An 18,034-nucleotide genomic window follows, 5' to 3' on the forward strand; every position below is an offset into this window, starting at 1 on the left:
CCACAACACAGAGTAGAGTCTGAAACTGTGATAGACTGCCATGTTCAGAGTGACAGGCAAGCTAGAGTGAACTAGTGTGGTCAAGAGCCATTGTCCATTGCTTTCTATTCTGGATTTGGCAGAGTATTCAGGGCTGGTAATGAAAGCATCTGGTTGAGCCTTTGTTAGGCAGTGAGTTGGGCAGGAGAGTCAACAGTGGGCAGGTCATGAGGACGCACTGAGCATTGTAAAGGGGGCGAACTGAAGTTCAGCAGGTAAAACCAAAGTGGGAATCCTAGAGGAGACTTGGACAGATTTTCTTGTTGGGATTGTTGCTCTCAGCTGGCTTCTACTGGTCCTACCTCATGTAGCACTCTTGTCTCAAAGTTATCTTAAAGGCACTACTGAATGTGGACAGCTTTTAGAGTGCCTTCTAAGGACAGGAACTGTGCATTTCTGTCTTTTGTTTTTGGCTGTGCAAAGAGTAGCTACTCAATAGCGATTGCTCAGTGAGTGAATGAATGAATGGTTACCTAATTCTTTACATCTCTACCCCCCAACAGAGTTATTATGAGTATTAAGTAAGATAATGTAGATAGTGCACTGTATAAAGTATACATTGTTGTAAAGTTTTAAGTTGTTAAAATGACAATCATGATTATTGTATGAAGCTGAATGTGGCCTCCCCCAAGATATGCCCATGTCCTAATCCCTGGAATTTGTGACTATTGCCTTCCATGATAGAAGAGTAAATATTACCTTGTCTGCCAAACTGGGTGATTCAGTTAAGGATTTTGAGAAGGAAGTTTATCTTGGATTATTGGGCTGGACCCTATTTCAATGACAAATGTCCTCATAAAGACATTCTTGTAAGAGTGAGGCAGAGTGAGATTGGCAGACAGAAGAGAAGGAGGCAGTGTGACCACAGAGCAAGAGATTGAAGTGATGGGGCCACAAGTCAAGGAATGCCAGCAGCCACCAGAAGCTGGCAGAAGCAGAGAACACGTTCTTCCCTAGAGCCTCCAGAGGGACTATGGCCTGACCAGCACCTTGATTTCAGACTTCCGGTCTCCAGAACTGTGAAAGAATAAGTTTCTGTTGTTTTAAGTCACCTGGCTTGTGGTAATTTGTCTCAGCAGCCCTAAGAAACTAATACAATTATTAATAATCCACTTACTCTCTTTGGATAAGATTATTTCAGCCTTATTGCTGAGGATGGATAGTGAGATTTAGCACATAGATTTTAAAATTGTCTGTATAAACAATGTTTATTTGTTATTTTTTCTCGGTGATGAAGTGGAGAAGTATTAACTGAATAAAAATTTAAAACATTTGTACAGGGAGGCCCGTGGCCTGAGTTTAGCAGACTTAGTTAAGTAGCTCTAAAAGCAGTACAATTTTCACCCATTTTACCTTATACTGTTGATCTAAAAATAACTGACAACATAATCCCCCTGATTTTAAGGTCCAAATTCAGCTTCTAAAGACTTGCTGACACATTTTTAAAAAGAAAGACCATGAACTCCCTAGGTCTGTTGGTTAAAAGTTCTGCATCCATTTCTCACCCTGCCCTTTAAAATTTTTGGTTTTCATCCCATAAATTACACCCTTTCTCTGTGCTCAGGCAAGATAATATTTTTATTAAAATGTAAAGGTGATTGGTTTTCTCACAGCACAGTTACAAGGTGCTTGAGGGGATGATAGATTGGCTATATTTAATGAGCTGTGTTTCTATTACAGCTTAGGAGCATTTGAAGCATTACAGCGTATAAATTATAGCCTAATTGCCCTTTAGGCTTTAGCAGCTCAAAATATGCCAAGCTCCAAGTCTCTACACTGTGACATTTCTGCTGTGTGTGCTGTCTATAAAACCTGTATGCCTTATCTATGAGTTTCTACACCTCCCCTGGTCCAGGCCCTCCCCTTTTCTGGCTGCACTCTTTGGCTTCTTTTCCTCACCGTATTTACATAGACTCCCTTGCTCTTTACAGTGTTTGGTTTGTGTAGTGACTTCAACACTGTCTTAGATCTGGAATCATACAAATGCTCTCGTGGCTGGCGGTTGCCTCTGCAGGTTATGGTGTGTGGTGGGCTGAGCTGTGAATGCCAGCGGGTGAGTGGCTGCAGCTGGTTTTCATTCTGAGTGGGAGAGCGGATTGAGAAACGCAACATAGATAAGGGGAGAGATGATACTGCATTATCTCGAGTCAGTGAAGTTATCTATGTTGGATGGAGCAAAGCAGCCCACTGAAGGCCTGGGTACAGGAGATGATCTGGGTTTACCCTGGCGTAGAAGTGATTTTTTGAACCCTTTGGGAATTGGCTTTTATCCAAGTCTACGTGTACCTGGCTGGCTGGAAGGAGAGTATGTAGAGGGGGCTCTCAAGTTACCTGCTTTGGGAGACTAGAATGGGCTGCAATTTTGAAGAATTGCTGGCTGGGGCTGCCTTTATCCATCCCACTTAATGGTGTGATGAAAGGGAAAAGAGAAAGAGGCAATGGAGCCCTAAGCTAGGTGAAAAAGAATGGAGCAAGGAGTAAGAGTGGGAGTAAGAGTAAGAATGGAGCCAGGAAGTCCTGAGGGGTCTGAGACTGAGAAAGACTGAAAAAAGTCAGCTTTCTTGTTGGATGAACACACTGGATTCAGGGAGGCTTAAGTGGAATAAAAGCAGAAACAGAACCTAAGGCATGGTTATAGAAGTGTTTCTCTAAAAATATTTATGGTTGTTAAAGAAGTCATGAAATATTAGGGCCAACCAGGCCCTTCAAAGTCATTCAGTCCAAATCTTTCATTTTACATACGAGAAAATTGGGGCCCAGGAGAGCAAACAAATTGTCCATTACTCCAAGGCCTATAGGTAGAACTCAGGACTAAAAATGTATGCTTATCGATTTCTGGTCATTGTTTTCTTCTGCTCCACGTCCATTATATTGGGTTCAAAAGATAAGCCGGTCTTTCCTATTCTCATGCCTCATTCTTCCCTTTCCCGCCCCTTCCGCATATCGATGTTCCACGTTTACTGGAAATGAAATAAATGCTATAAATGTTTGAATTTTTGAACACCACGTTCTCAGGTTAAGGAAACATGTGATTTATTAAAAGGTATCTCATTTACAGAGCGGGAGAAGTAGAATAAGATTTGTCTGCTCACCACTTTGCGAGTGTATTATAATATCGTCTTCCTGAGTTCTCAGTAAATTCCAAATCAGAGCATTTTTCCTACTTATTAATGAATAAATGAATACATAGTTTACTGTGTACTTACTATGTGCAGGCAGTGTGCTCAGTGCTTTACATGTGCTATCTTTTAGAATTCTCTCAGTAACACTATGTGCTAGTGGTAGTATTACCTTCCCTATTTTACAGATTAGGAGGTTGGACACAGAGGACACAGAATTTCTCTCCTAAATGATTGTAATAGCTTCATATTTGATTTACCTACTTTTGGTCTTCCCCTTAAATCCAGGAATGATATGCAAATTATCTAGTGAGCATAGCCAATGAGAATGAGTGTTTACAAGAAATAACCAGTATATCCATACCACTGCAAAGGACTATTCCTCACCTTGAATCTATCCTAAATAGCTATGAGGGCCTATAACTTACTTTCTCCAAGACTTTGGCTAGGGCCCTCTTACCTACAGAATAAAGTACAAATTTCTTACCATAGCCTTTAATAAAGCCCTGTGATCTGATCTCATTGCTGCTTTCATTCTTGCCTACTTTCTCACTACCTTCACTCAATTTATGCCCCAACCAAGCGACTACTCATCATTCCCAAAATACCATTTTTCTATTCTTCCTGCCTTATCTGTTTATACTTTTGCTTTGAATGCCTCTTACTGTAGTCCAACCTGTCCCTCCAGACCCAGCTTGGGTATCAGTTACATCTTCTATGGCAACTTTTCTTATACCCAAAAATATAAGTAAATTTTTACTTCTTTGTGTTGACAAAAAAAAGATTTTTTTTGGTACTTTTCTTTTGGCACCTAACTCATTTTAAAAATAGTATTTATACACATTTCTCGTCTATCCTACTGGATTTTAAACTCCTTACAGTCAGGGACCATATCTTATTCAACTCGGTATCTCTCTTGCAGTGCCTGCCATCTGCATGTTCAACAAATATTTACCAAATTGAACTGAATATGTATCATAGTGATATTTATCGTGGGATATTACTATTATACTCATTTTGTGACTTGGGTAATATAGACAGAAAGATCATAAGATTTGTCCAAAGGACTTAGAGGCAATTTCAGGCGAGATTCAAATTGTCTTGATAATTAATTAGTGCCCCTGTCACAAGAACCTATGTCACAAGACCATAGACAGGGAGCACATTTTCTGGCCCCTGTAGCCACACATTAAAGCATCAGCTCTGCCAGAAAGAAGTCTAAACCATGGGGAATCTCAGGTCCAATTGGATTTGAGTTAACATAAACTGGTGGGTCATCTTCTCTGTTTTCTCTGGGATATTGAGTTAATACAATTTTTCTTTCTGTTAGAATTATCAGTGGGCTCCCAGGTAAGCATTCTAATCTGATCATTACTTCCTCTGGCAGTGGTTTTTCTCTCCAATATGGGAATCCACCTCTACCCACCATAGTGACTGATGCAGTCCTTAGTAACACTGTGATTTATATGTAGCTCTTTCTTAAGCCTTTGTTTAAAACCTCACATCTTCCTAAACTCCACATTTTAACCTAATCAACAGGCTCTTGCATACTGTTGTCTTTAAGTAAACCCAGATTGCTGTTCTTTCTCATGCTTGGTTCTCATTCCCTCCACCCTGCCACTTCTTTCTTCCTTCCACCTCAGAAGAAATAAACGATTACCTGAATGAAATCTAACACTTGCTGGTGTCTTTGTTTGGCAGCTGCAACCTCGCTGTCTGAGATGGCTTCCCTCAGGGACTGTTGGGTATTCAGAGAATCCAGCTCCACAACAGCAGAAAGGCGGCAATACAGACTAATAAATTTCTCCCTGTAGCTGCAAAAATGAACTGGAAAATGGACAAGCAAAATAAAACATGTTAAGATCTGGTATCAAAATAGAGAAATTCATACCTCAGAGAAAACAAGTTGAATGAAAACATGATTTATTAATCCTATCAGTGGAAAATATTAAGCCATAAATAAATTATAAATGTGCTCTTTAGGGGCCAGTTGTCTGGCTTTAGTCAGACAGTATTCCCTTTTAAGGTTTACCAAGTCCTGGTAAGGCATGGGGAAGTGGGGTTGGCTCAAGCTGCAGTTTATGTTCAGCTCCTAAAGTTGAGGCTGTGTGTAAGTATATCTATCTATCTATCTATCTATATATATATCCCTCTCTATGTATCTGTGTGTGAATATATATATACATATATATATATATATATATATATGTATATATATATTCATTTCTGAGAAAATAAATTTGCTTATCACTTTAAAGGGAAAAAAAAAGTCAAGTAGCAATTTGCAACCTAGTTTTGGTTTCCATGTCTGATTTCCAGTAAGTATCTTATATGCTTCTTTTCAAGGCCAAAAGTCCCAGAAGATGCAAGGCATACTTCTCTCAGGGTATCTTTTGTCTGGCTGGAAAACTTCCCAGAGGACCTGGTATGATGGGTTTTGATCCTTCTCCTGACTCTCTGCTTCCCAGCTGCCCTGGAAGGAGATAGACCATTTTTGTCTTTGGCAGACTTGGCCTTCCTCTCTCAAAAGATAATGGGCCAGAGGCCAGAGGAAATAGTCTAACCTTTATCTCCATCTTGGAGGAGGGAGAGAGGAGTGTGGGACTCAGCCTCATGCAGGTACCCTGAGGTGATCAGATTTTCCATCCTTCTCTACCTGGCTCTGATCACATACCATAACATTAGATTCCAGTGAGCTGAGGAAAGCATCCTGAACCATAGTGGAGTATCAGTTTCTTCCTGGCTGTTGTTGAATTTGCAGACTCACTTTCCAGGAACCTCATTTACTCTGTGTATCTCTGACTTTCCTAGTTTGTTCCATGCTTTGGAAATAGGGCTGTTATAACTCCAAAATTGGTGGAAACATTTCTATTCTGGCTTCTTTAGTGAAGAATTCTAGGAGGAACATCTAATTACTGCCCTTGGGCCTCTTTGCTATTGATTCCAAAGACCTAGACCTGGACATTTAGGGAAGCTAAAACCACACTACCTTAAAACGAGGCATCTTGTCATCTCCACACCTCAGTAGGAAGCCCTACTTCTCTGTAGAGTGAGAGATTTCTGTGCACCTTACAATTTCCATCTTACCGCTGCCTACTTGCTTGCTTGCTTTCCTCCTAGGATGAATCTCTGGTGTGTGTAAGGATAATCTGCTCTGTTTGTGTTTCCTCATATGGAAGTAGAAGAGAGGAATGGAGTGAGGGCTTCTGTGGATCATCCTTATTCCAAGTGTGCACCATTTAAAGGAGGTGTTTCTCAGTTCTAGGCTTGGTTTTTCTCTCTGGTATCAGATCCTTCCTTCCCACTTCCTGTGCAGCACTTCTTTGCCTAACTAATTTCATAGAAGAACTAATTTCATGGAACCTCTCTGGAAACGACAAACTATTGAACTTCTCCCAAAACACCTACTTTTCATGCTATTTCCCTGCTTAAAGACTTCTACAGAGCTCCTTCTTGACTTCAGGACAAAAATCAAACCTCTTTTTAAAACATTTTTTAGTATTTATTTTTGAGAGAGAGAGAGAGAGTGGGAGCGAGCATGAGTGGGAGAGGGACAGAGATAGAGAGGGAGACACAGAATCCAGAGCAGGCTCCAGGCTCCAGGCTGTCAGCCCAGAGGCCCAACGCATGGCTCGAACCCACGAACCATGAGATCATGACCTGGGCTGAAGTCAGATGCTTAACTGACTGAGCCACCCATGCTCCCCAAACCTCTTATCACCATAAGGAAAGAACCTTGCAATATAGGATTTGAATATATCTTCAATCATATCTTCCTTCCATCATGCAACCACCCTTCACCCTCCGCTCGAGTTAATCCTAAACTTCGATCAGGCTGAATTTATTACAGGTCTTGTTACACTTCCATACTTTCGCACATGCCTTTTTCTAGTCCTCAAATACCCTTTCCTACCAGTGTGTTCAGGTCACACCAATATCCTCAGGTCAGCTTCTTCTGATACTCTAAGATCCAGTTTAAAACTGTGTCTTCTCTGCAGTGAAATCTTCACTGACACCTCTTCCTCTGCAGGTGGAATTAGTTTCTCTTTTGTGTTCCTGGAGCACTTGTTTCTAAATGTATCGGGACACTTACCCTGCTTTATTATAATTATGTGTTTACTTGAATGCCTTGGTATTAGACTGTGATTTCTGGGAGGGCAACAGTCATGTCTCCTATTTTTATTTCCTCAAAATCTGGAACATTATAACTTCTCAACTGATGTTTATTGATTGAATGAACAACAACAACAAAATGCATATCCTGGTCGGAAGAGGGCAGACCCTTCCTCCAAAGTGTCCTCTTTCCCTCTGTTCTCTCTTCTCTCTGTGCTCTTGATTTTCCTGTTTTGAAAGGTGTATTTCAGGTCTGTGATATTTGCTGGCAGTTCTACAGGAAAGAGTCACCATTACTTCGTAGCTTACTCTTGACCCTTGTAACTCTCTGAATATGTCTTTATGCCTTTCAAGGAGGGATTATATCCTGTTAGCACTTGACAGATGTCCTCTCTTGGCTGGAGAGTGAAGAGAGTGAAGTGTCTCACAGTCTGCCTTTCCAAACCAAGTTGGAAAAAAAAGAAAGGAAATAAAGAAAAGAAAAAAAAATCCGTTTTTTCTCTTCTCTCTAAAATATGAAGATAGGGAGATTAGGGAGAGGCACTAAAGAATTTCTTTAAAAGAAACACTATCAGTCCCATATGAATTCTAAAACGCCAGGGTGTCCATAACTTTCTCTTGTTGTGTCTCCTTGTGGTAGGAGCCTTGGATCAGTGGGTGGTCTCACAGTGCCCACACCAACCCCTCCCACCCCGTGCCACTCACCACAGTGAGCTGTAAGGACCTTTCAACTACAGCGCCTCACTTTCCCGCACTAGTGGTTTTTATCCAGAGCCTTTAATGTTACTTTAACAAATGTTACTTTAACATAGTCTTTTGTGGTTTAGCAATGATACATTTGGTAGCCATCACAGAGGAGGGGAGGATAGACTGGAAGCTTCTAATTTTTTTCTAATGTGAATCACATGCATTTAACAGACAGAATGGTATAAGGGTACAACAATGCATTATCTGGACCACATGATTTGTTAGTAATTTATATACTATGTCTAATTTTCTGCGGTGTTTTTTCTGTCCCTCTTTTTTGCATATAAGACAGTGACAGACTAAAATGCATTCAGCACCAACACTAGAAGTTGGTTTAGGAGTATCATAGAGTAGAAAGTACTTGCGTTTAGGTGTCAGACAGAATTGGGTTTGAATCATAGTTCTGTCAGTTCCTACCTGCGTGGCAGTGGGCATGTAATCTCTGGGAGCCTCAATTTTCCCACATCTAAGACTGATAGTAATGCCTGCTTAGGATTAACTCATATCGTATACATACAGTGCCCAGCACAGCATGTAGCACATATCATAAGCAAAATAATTTTTTCTTCACACCCTTGCCCCAACCCTTTAGAAAGAATGAGGCATTTCGAGTTAGAATATTAGAACAGGACTGAGAGTAGAATATTCTTCTTAAGATCTTTAACTTAGTAAAATCCTAATAAGTCTGGGTCATGGAGCCTAGTTTAGAAGCTAAAAAATCAATACGGTTACCTCCTGGGGTGAATTTAGTTCCATGACTTCTTTGCCAAGGTGTCGGAAAGAGCCCGGGCACAAGATGCCCCTCTAAAGATTCCTGGTAGTGAAGGAGTTGACAGTTGGAATTCAGGAATGGTATCCTAAATCATGAAAAATGGGCCTTAGGAATGAGGGTTGAGACTGTGCCATTTCTTGTAAGCCTGTGGCCTGGATTCCATTAGGCTCAATGCCTGGATATCCCACAGGCACCTCAAAACTCATCATTTGTCAAACTGAACTCATCATCTTTACCCTCCCCCAAACCTGTTCCTCCCCTCATCTTTCCTATTTTGGTAGATGGCAACATTATCCATCTCGGCACCCTATTCAGACTCTGTGGCTCCTTCACCTTGCTCTTCAACCACATTAGATCAATCACAAAGTCCTGTTGATTTTAACTCCTAAGTTCCTCTTGCCTCTGCTTTCTCTTCTACACCCCTCCTGTGGCAGTTTTGGTTCCGGCTATCATTGCCACCTGGACCACTCTCTCAGCTGTCTCGTTGACTCTAGCCCCAGCACCCCCTGCCCTCGCTTTTGCTGTTCTGCAATCCATCTTCCACAGAGCTGCTAAAATCCAGTAAGACCATATTATTCCTTTTAAAAAAATCTTTTCATGGCTTCCCATTGCCTACATGGTAAAATCTAACTTCTTTAGGATGGCATAGGTAGCCCTTTGTGATTCTGACCTTTTTAATATTTAGTTTCATCTCCTGTCACTCTTCTCAGGTGCCTTAAGCATCTGGCACAATGAGCCACTAAGAGTGTGCTTAATTGGACTGCATTTCCTCAGGTTTTTAAGCCTTTGTGCATGTTGTTCCTTCTGTTTAAAATGATTTTCCTTTTTAGCTCTGCCTTTTCTTTCCTTTTCTGAATGTTTCTTTTTTTCTAAATATATATATATATATTAAAAATTTTTTTTACATTTATTTATTTTTGAGAGACAGAGGCAGACAGAGCACATGTGGGGGAGGGGCAGAGGGAGAATCAGACACAGAATCCGAAGCAGGTTCCAGGCTCTGAGCTGTCAGCACAGAGCCCGATGTGGGGCTTGAACTCACAAACCATGAGATCATGACCTGAGCTGAAGTCAGACACTTAACCGACTGAGCCACAGAGCAAGCAGGGAAGAAGCAGAGAGAGGGGGAGACACAGAATTCGAAGTAGGCTCCAGGCTCCAAGCTGTCCGCCCAGAGCCTGACGCGGGGCTCGAACTCACAGACCACGAGATCATGACCTGAGCTGTAGTCAGCCGCCCAACCAACTGAGCCACCCAGGCGCCCCTCACTATATTTTTTGAAGTTCATTTTTTTTGTTTACTTACTTACTTATGTATGTATGTATTTATTTATTTATTTAGAGGGAATGAGCGGGGGAGGGGCAGAGAGAGGGGGACAGAGGATTCAAAGTGGGCTCCATGCCGATAGTAGAGAGCCTGATGTGGGGCTTGAACTCAAGGAATCGTGAGATCATGACCTGAGCCAAAGTTGGACCCTTAACTGACTGAGCCACCAAGGCGCCCCTCCCCCCCCTTTTTGGATGTTTCTTTCTAATTCAAGATCTAGCTCAAATATTATTTCTTTAAGGAAGGATTAGGTGTCTTTCCTTTGAAGTTCAATAGCCCTCCTTTTATAGCCAGGCTTTCATTATATTGGGACTTTTGGTATAGATTTCTGTATCCTCTACTGGGTTCTAGGCTTCTGGTGGGCAGACTTTGTCTTATTAACATCTGTATGTTCAGCCCCAGCACAGTACTTGGCATACAGTGGAAACTAGGAAATGTTTGTTGAATGAAAAATGCAGCCAAACACTTAAGTATGAAATATATACCAGGCTTCAAACTGTTTTTTAAAAATCCCCCAGTTTTATAATCTTGCTAGTCCAATCAGCTTGAGTCACAGAGCCAAGGAAATAAATAAATTCAACTTTTCTTATCATGGGCCTGCTGTCAACTGTGACTGCCCATAGGGTCAGGACAGGGCCACCTCCTCAGTGCAGGTGAGGCAAATCCTCAAGATGGCACATCATTAGAAATTCTAAGAGCTCATGACACGGCTTTTTCCTTTTGTTTCTGGGAACAGTTTAAATAGTGACCCTTGTCAGTCCCCAGGCACATGCTTTGTTACTGCTGCTGAGTGCTATCCTGCTCCTATCCAAAGGATGGGATGGGCGGAGTGTCAGCTCTCAGGCTAAGGAGAGGGAGTAGACTGGACCTTGTACCACGTTGCCTTAGCTCCACCTTTCTCACAGAGATCTCACCACATCTCCATGACAGTCTCCTTGTCCCCTACAAGTAATCCTGTGAGAGAATAGCCTATGGGTTTGCCCCAGTCTAGTGTTTACTGAGGAGACAGAGGGCTAAGCTCCTTTATCATTTTGTCCTTACTAGATCTATTTAGTGCTAGAATAGGCGCGGACACAGTTTTCCGTAGCTGGTTAGCAAGTTATCTGTGATCACTCAGGCTGCTGTCAGGAACGTGGTCACTTTGCCAAATCTCATATCCTTTTGTTGGGACAGGGGTGACTTGTACAAGTCAAACGGAAATACAGTGTAAACTTTTTTATAATTTACCTGTGCCAGTAACTTGCACCTTTTCAAGTTTCATTAAAATTCCTGTGTTCTTACGATTTTCTGAGTTCTGATTGAATTTTCAGTAACGTTCTCTTTCTCAGAAGTGCTTAGTGTGTCTGTTGATCTTTTACTATGGACCTATCAATGGAAGACAGAAGTCCCTACTTGTAAAAAACAAGTAAAAATTGCTTAGCATCTTTCTTGAGGGCTTAGGCCCACTATATAGCAAGCTCTTAGAAGTTCCTATAGAAATTGTTATTAAATGCTTAGTGGGCTAAAGTCTAATAGAAGAAGTATGGTAATTTTCTTGTGGAAAGCTTTGATTGCTTTTGGGGATAAGATAGAGTCTGTCATGGTTCTTACTAAGGCTGAGAAATATTTTAAAAATTGTTGCTAGTGGTGCTGAAGTATAATAGACATTGTACTAGTGTGTGTTAATTTCCTGTTACTGGCAACATTTCCTCCTGGTCTCTAGAAAAGACTAATAGAATTATGTATGTCAGTGGGACCAAGCCCAGTCAGGTGATCTTTTCTGGAAACTTATATTGTTCTCATTAATCAGTTGGATCACCAATGGTATGGTAATGAAGGAGGACCAGGAGAATATGAAGGTATATTTTATTCTAGGAAAAAAAAACATTTTAAAGTCAGGAACTACTGAGACCCAGGCTTTGATCTATGGCTTGGCTTTCATAGATGAAGAATAGTATCTTACAGTCATATTGTTTTTAGTATTAAGAAGAGGTAAGATATGTCAAAGAGATAGGTCCTCTTGGATTCTATGATACTATGATAACTACATCTCTAGTTCTGTAAATTCCTCAAATGTCTTTTTCTCTGTGTTCTAGGCAATACTACTTCAAGTGTGGTCCATGGATTGTATCAGCACAGTATCAGCGGAGAGCTTGTTAGAGAAACAAATTCTCTAGTCCCCGTCCCAGCATCTCTGGGGTGGGACTCCAGGTCTCTTTTCACATGCTCTCCAAGTGATTCTTACGCACATTAAAGTTTGGGAAGCAGTGGTCTAGAGCATCATATCCTAAAGTGTGTTTTCTTAGTTTTTTGTAAGTGCCACACCAAAAATTGTTCCAATCATGGTCAATTTGGAAACTGCTGGGTTAAACAAAGTTAAGCTTTTTAGTTTCCATTATTATTATTATTATTAATTATTATTATTATTTTGTGGGGGGCTACCAGATTTTGCAGAGCTTCTAATATGTTACTCTGCTGTTCAAAATTCTCTTGTGGACTTCCAGCACACTTAAAGTACAATCCAGAGTTATCATGGATAATCCAAAGGTCTTATCATGGCCTGTAGGACCCTGCATGATCTAGCCATTCACTCTCTGATCTCATTTCCTGTCTTTGTTGCTCTTTGCTTAGTACACTCCACCACCTACGCTGATTTTTTAGCCAAGCACACTCTTACTTTAAAGCCTTTGCACTTGTCCTTCCCACTGTATGGAAACCTCCGGTCCCTCCTCACATGTTTCTTCTATAGAGAGACCTTCCCAGGTCATCCTGTACAAAACCATAGCTCCGGTCACTTCACTCAAGCCCCTTACCCTAATTTGTTTTTCATTATAGCCCTCACAACTGTCTGACATGTACAGTAGTGATTGTTCAATTGTTTACTGTTTTTCTCCTCCACGAGAACGTCTGCTTCATGGGGAGTTTGTTCATCACAGATTCTTTAGTACCTGGACTAGTGCCTGACACATGGTAAGTTACTTAGTAAATATTTACTGAATTAATGAACAAATGAGTGGAGAGAGGATATTGTAGAGAGTAACAGCAGTAGGACAAAGTGTGGCTGCCCAGGAAAAGTGCTTGAGCCTCCCAGAAGGCAGGATAGAGAGGACACTTTGAGGGTCGATCCTCCAGGGTCTTGGGAGTCCTACACTATTATGAGTGATCTGAAATCATTGATTGTCACTGTGAAGACCAATGAGCGTTTTTGCTTGTAATCATGGAACAATGATGACCATTTCACACAGAATGGACTCTCAGCTCTCCATTGAAGTATTTCCTTAGGTCTTTTCTCTGTCAATGATCTGTCCCCGGGAAATCATTAACTTTCATGGCATCAGCTGTTATTAATAGACACTGGCCAAATTTCTGTTTAGTACCCAACTTGCTCTCTTGCATTTTACTGCCAATTGGACATGTCCGCTTGGATGAATTCACACTTCGCATTCAAGACAGAGCTAAAAGCATCATTTTCTTCCCTCAGCCATTTCCTCTCTGATTTCCTTACTGTGGATAATGGCAGCAGTATGCTCACAGTCTTTGAGGCTGAAAGCCATGAGAGTACTAGAAGTCTGTAGATTTCACCTTTTCTCATTCAAACAGTTGCTCAATCTTGTGTATTACTCCTGACGTTTCTTAATCTGTATTTGTTTCCTTTTTGGGGGGTTTTGTTTCTACCCTACTACTGGACTATTATAATAACTCCTGAACTATCCACCAACCCTGCTCTTGATCCATCTTAAACAGATTCCTCAGCCTGACTCTTAAGATACTGCCCTATATGGCCATGACTTGCCCATACCTCTATGTCCACTATTTCCTCACATCATTTCTCTGATCTAGCCAAACCGGACCACTTGTTCCTTTCCTGACTCTTTCTGAGATCTTCTGTTCCATGTCTTTGCTCATTCTGCTCCCCCTGACAAGAAAGCTTTTCCTATTGTCCATGTTTATTAACATCTTGTCCGTTCTTTAACACCCACGTCAGATATCCTGTCCTCCAAGGTGGCTTTCTGCTACAGTATTTGAGAAAAATGTGTTTTCTTTTCTTTTTCAATATCACTTAATACTTACGATTTTGGCATATCCTACCTCATTTAATAGTAATTTGTATCCTTATTTTACTCCCTACCACTGTACTGAAAGCCCCTTGCAGGCAGAGCCTTTGTCCTACTCATCTCTGAATCTCCACAGTAGGTATCTAATATATATTTATTGACTTGAAATGAAATACCATGACCCAGACTATATTTTGTAACAGCACTGCAGTCATGTCATGGACTAATAATGTTCTTTGGGTGGGGAACTCATTGGATGGGGTCATATTCACATCCAGGCCTCTTGAGAGTGGCATGGCCAATGTTATTAATCATTTGACAGAGAAAAGGTGCAGAAAGGTTAAGTGATTGCCAGTGTCACACAATAGGGGACCCAGGACTCTCAAGTCCCGGTCTGCAAATCAGATTCAGGCTTCTCTTAATAATTCTTCCTCTTCTGGAAAATAATAATTGCTATTCTAGCTTTTTGGCATCTGACCTGCTCAGAGCAAGGGAAACAGAGAGGCTTAATCCATTTATCCTCAAGGGATAAATTCAGATTCAGATGCCCAGGTCTCAGAATGGCAGTTGCCCTGTCTGCTGCTAAATCTGGTGGCTCGGGAGCAATCCAAAGTGTGTGTGCCTCCATTCTACCCATGCAGCCACTCACCCCCCACAAATCCTACAATTCATCTGAACTGATGGAATTCTTGCTAATTGCCTCTTATTGGTCTGTTATAAGATGAAGCATGGGGAAGAGACAAAGCCTCCCTATTCACATTCTCAGTGGGCAGCAGGGGTCTCTGTAAAACTAGAGAAACTGGGGCCCAGGCTATTCATTTTTGAAAGTCAGGATAAGATCTTCCATCATTCAGAATTCCACATTATAATCACAATATTGCATCCTGGGAGACCCTGTCAATTTTTTTTCAAATGGTCTGCTAGAAATTTAGAGCCTATTTAATATTAGAGTCTATTTAATAAATTAGCACTAATTGACTTTTTTTCCCTTCAGAGTGATACACACTTTATATTTTAATTTCACCATTTTTTTCCCAGTTGGAGATGAGAGAGAGAGGGAGGGAGGGAAGGAGGGAGGGGCAGTGCTTTTCATGAAAACATCAGTTCTTAATATTTGTGTTTTAAGAAAGCAAAGGGAAGGCAAGAACTGCAGCCTGATAACTGAACACTCTGTTTAGAACCCCCTCCTCTCCAATGGGCCTTACCTAGGTTTCAATAATTATTGCTCCGGCACATAGTCTTGGAGCTTTGCTCTCTCTCAGACTTGTACACAGTTCTAGGAAGGGTTGTTGCCAAAGCCATCATGTGATTTATTGACCCTCCACTGGGACAAGGGGAACAGATATAACTTTGTGATTTTATTATAAGGAGGCTGGGTTAATATTTCTAGGTGAAACAAGCTACTATACCAAGTTCAAACATCTGAAGAGGGAGGTTAAGAAACCCTGAGTGTGGGGTGTAAGGATTATTCTGTCCTGGGGCTGTACAGACGTCGTCTGAGGCAGGGAGCAGGAGAAGAAAGGACACATTGTGACCCATTTCCAACACCTCCTGTGTGTAGAGGCGGAAGTTCCTTGCCTGCAGAGGGACACGCGTAGAGGAAAAATAGGAGAGTTACAACATGGCACTTACATAAACAACACCAAACTGGCATAAAACATCTAACAAAATTACACGACTTCAAGCTTGGAATTTTTATACAACATAAATATTAGGGTTCAGCCCATTTAATAATGCTATATAAAATCAAGATTTAAGGCAGTAATGTTCCACATAAACTCTGAAAACAACATTTATGCTTCTTATAAAAGCAGAAAATGATTGCATTCTGTGGGCTTTTCAAAATGATGAATATAATTACATGAAGCAACAAAAATGGATTGAATTAAAAATCTACTAGTTTCAATTTAAGTTGGTTAAGGGGGAAAAATGTAGTTTCTGGCCAAGGGCTGAAAAAATTTTACAAGTATCCAAAAAAAAAAAAAAAAATGTTGTGTGCACTCTTAGGCAGTTAGGCAGCCCTCTCCCAACATGTGTATGTAGCCCAAGAGTCACCAATGAAATATGAGCTGCTTCGAACCTGCTAAGCTCAAGAAACCCTTTAATAGTATCTACTGTCACAAGTAGAGCTGGTATTTTTTTTTTTTCCCCTCCTGAGTACACGGCCACCCCTGGAATAATCCAGTTGCTCCCCTAGTGCCTTTATAGCATCTTGTGCAATTTATTCTTCATCATGTTCGCTATTTTGAACTAACCTTGCAGTACTGACTTATAATCAGAGCAGTACCCCAATAGAAGAACACTTGGAGTCTCTAATCTATGTCCCTGTGTCCATGGGTCGGAGGCCAAGTCTGGGTTGTTGCTCTGTTATTTAAGAGAGCCGGTCACTCCTATGATGGTCTTCCTATTTTATAGGCTAAACATGGTTGATGTGTGTGTGTGTGTGTGTGTGTGCGCGCGCGCGAGCGCGCGCGCGCGCGCGCACTGGGTAGGGGGAGATGGTGAACCTAGGCCAAAAAGAAAAAAAAGAGAAAAGAATTCAACCTAATGCTACATCATGTTAACTTACTAGACAGAGCCTAATAAACTTTTACTATTCTCTTCTGTGCCAACAGTTTTTTCTTGAAGTTGCTTATTAGTGAAGGTTAGATTTGCACATTTCAATTTGAATACGACAATAATTTTGACGGTACATTTTCTGTTTGTGAAAAGACAGCATGGCATACCCTTGCCATTGCTATTAGATTATACTACCACTAGTCTGATGTTCTTAGACAAATCATTTATACATCTAACTATGCACTTATTTACATGTTCTCCTTGACTTGTGCTATCCTGAAGCTGAGACTTGGTGTCTTTTCAAGGTGGGCTAGCCAGTGATTTTTCCTTGCTTGGCCAGACCACAATAATGCTGGGTCCAGAGCCTTGGAAGAGGTCAATATGGAGGAGATACAGAAAAGGGGCAGAAGTACAGTGTGTGTCCATTTGTAGGCATCAAAGTGTGCAACATGTGCAAAGTGGTATTTAAATCAATGAAAACAAACATATCAGTTTTTTTTTTTAACCTCTTAGTTTTATACCACAATGCAGTTTCCATCAGCTATGAAAAGAAGATAAAAATGGTAAAGACTAGTACCTGGTGTAGAGGTATATTGATCTGCTTAAGGAGAGCTTTCACTGCCATCTGGAGCTCGTAGAAGAACAATTGCATGGGGCAGTCAGAAGTATGATCCACACTTTCCATAGATTCAGAGCCAGAAAGCTTTTGGACCCATTCCCACTCCTCTCTGTATGTTGAGTCAAGTTAAAATTAGAAATATAACAAAAGTTCAGAACACAGCTCAGAACGTTTTTAGTGTATATGTCCAGAACCCAGATAACCAATTTTTGGTGGTTAAAACTCAATACAATTCATAAAATTTGAACTTTTTGCCACCCAAATGGAGTTTAAAATGAGCTTTTTTTCTAATATAAGCTTAGTTCACCTATCAAACCACATATACCTCAGAACAGCAGGTCTAATTTGTATCAGTCAGTTTTTGAGATTGGAGCTTTGAAATATTTGCTAATAATTTCCTGACTGTCTTCATTTTTCTTTCCCTGAAGATCCTCTGTGAGTTCTAAGACCCTGCATTTTACCACAGGGGCATCTGCTGGTTAATTCAGCAGTTGGGTAACCACAGGACTCTGGTCCAACTCAGCCAACAAACCACATGGCACATTTCAACCCCGGCCTGTTGTAATCGTGGGGACTATTTTGGTTTCTTTCCCCTTCCAAGAGCTTGAGGAGAATCACAAACAGGAACACCAGACAATTCCAATAAAAGGAACCAGGGGACACACATCACTGCTTCCATCCTCCTTTCAAACTAGTCATCTGTGTC

General features: G+C 41.0%; 1 protein-coding gene across 1 annotated transcript in view; it reads right to left on the reverse strand.

Annotated features, from left to right (window-relative positions):
• The window catches only part of ANKFN1 (ankyrin repeat and fibronectin type III domain containing 1), a 297,332-nt gene that overhangs the window by 16,235 nt on the left and 263,063 nt on the right, over positions 1–18,034 (reverse strand). The window contains exons 16-18 of the mRNA XM_042966568.1: positions 17,287–17,437; positions 15,560–15,728; positions 4,819–4,985 (exon numbers count right to left, since the gene is read on the reverse strand). Of these exons, the coding sequence (XP_042822502.1) occupies positions 4,819–4,985; positions 15,560–15,728; positions 17,287–17,437 (487 nt within the window). The remainder of the gene's footprint in view (positions 1–4,818; positions 4,986–15,559; positions 15,729–17,286; positions 17,438–18,034) is intronic.

The sequence above is a fragment of the Panthera tigris genome, chromosome E1 (genome assembly GCF_018350195.1).
Source record: "Panthera tigris isolate Pti1 chromosome E1, P.tigris_Pti1_mat1.1, whole genome shotgun sequence".
In the NCBI taxonomy this organism is placed as follows: Eukaryota; Metazoa; Chordata; class Mammalia; order Carnivora; family Felidae; genus Panthera; species Panthera tigris.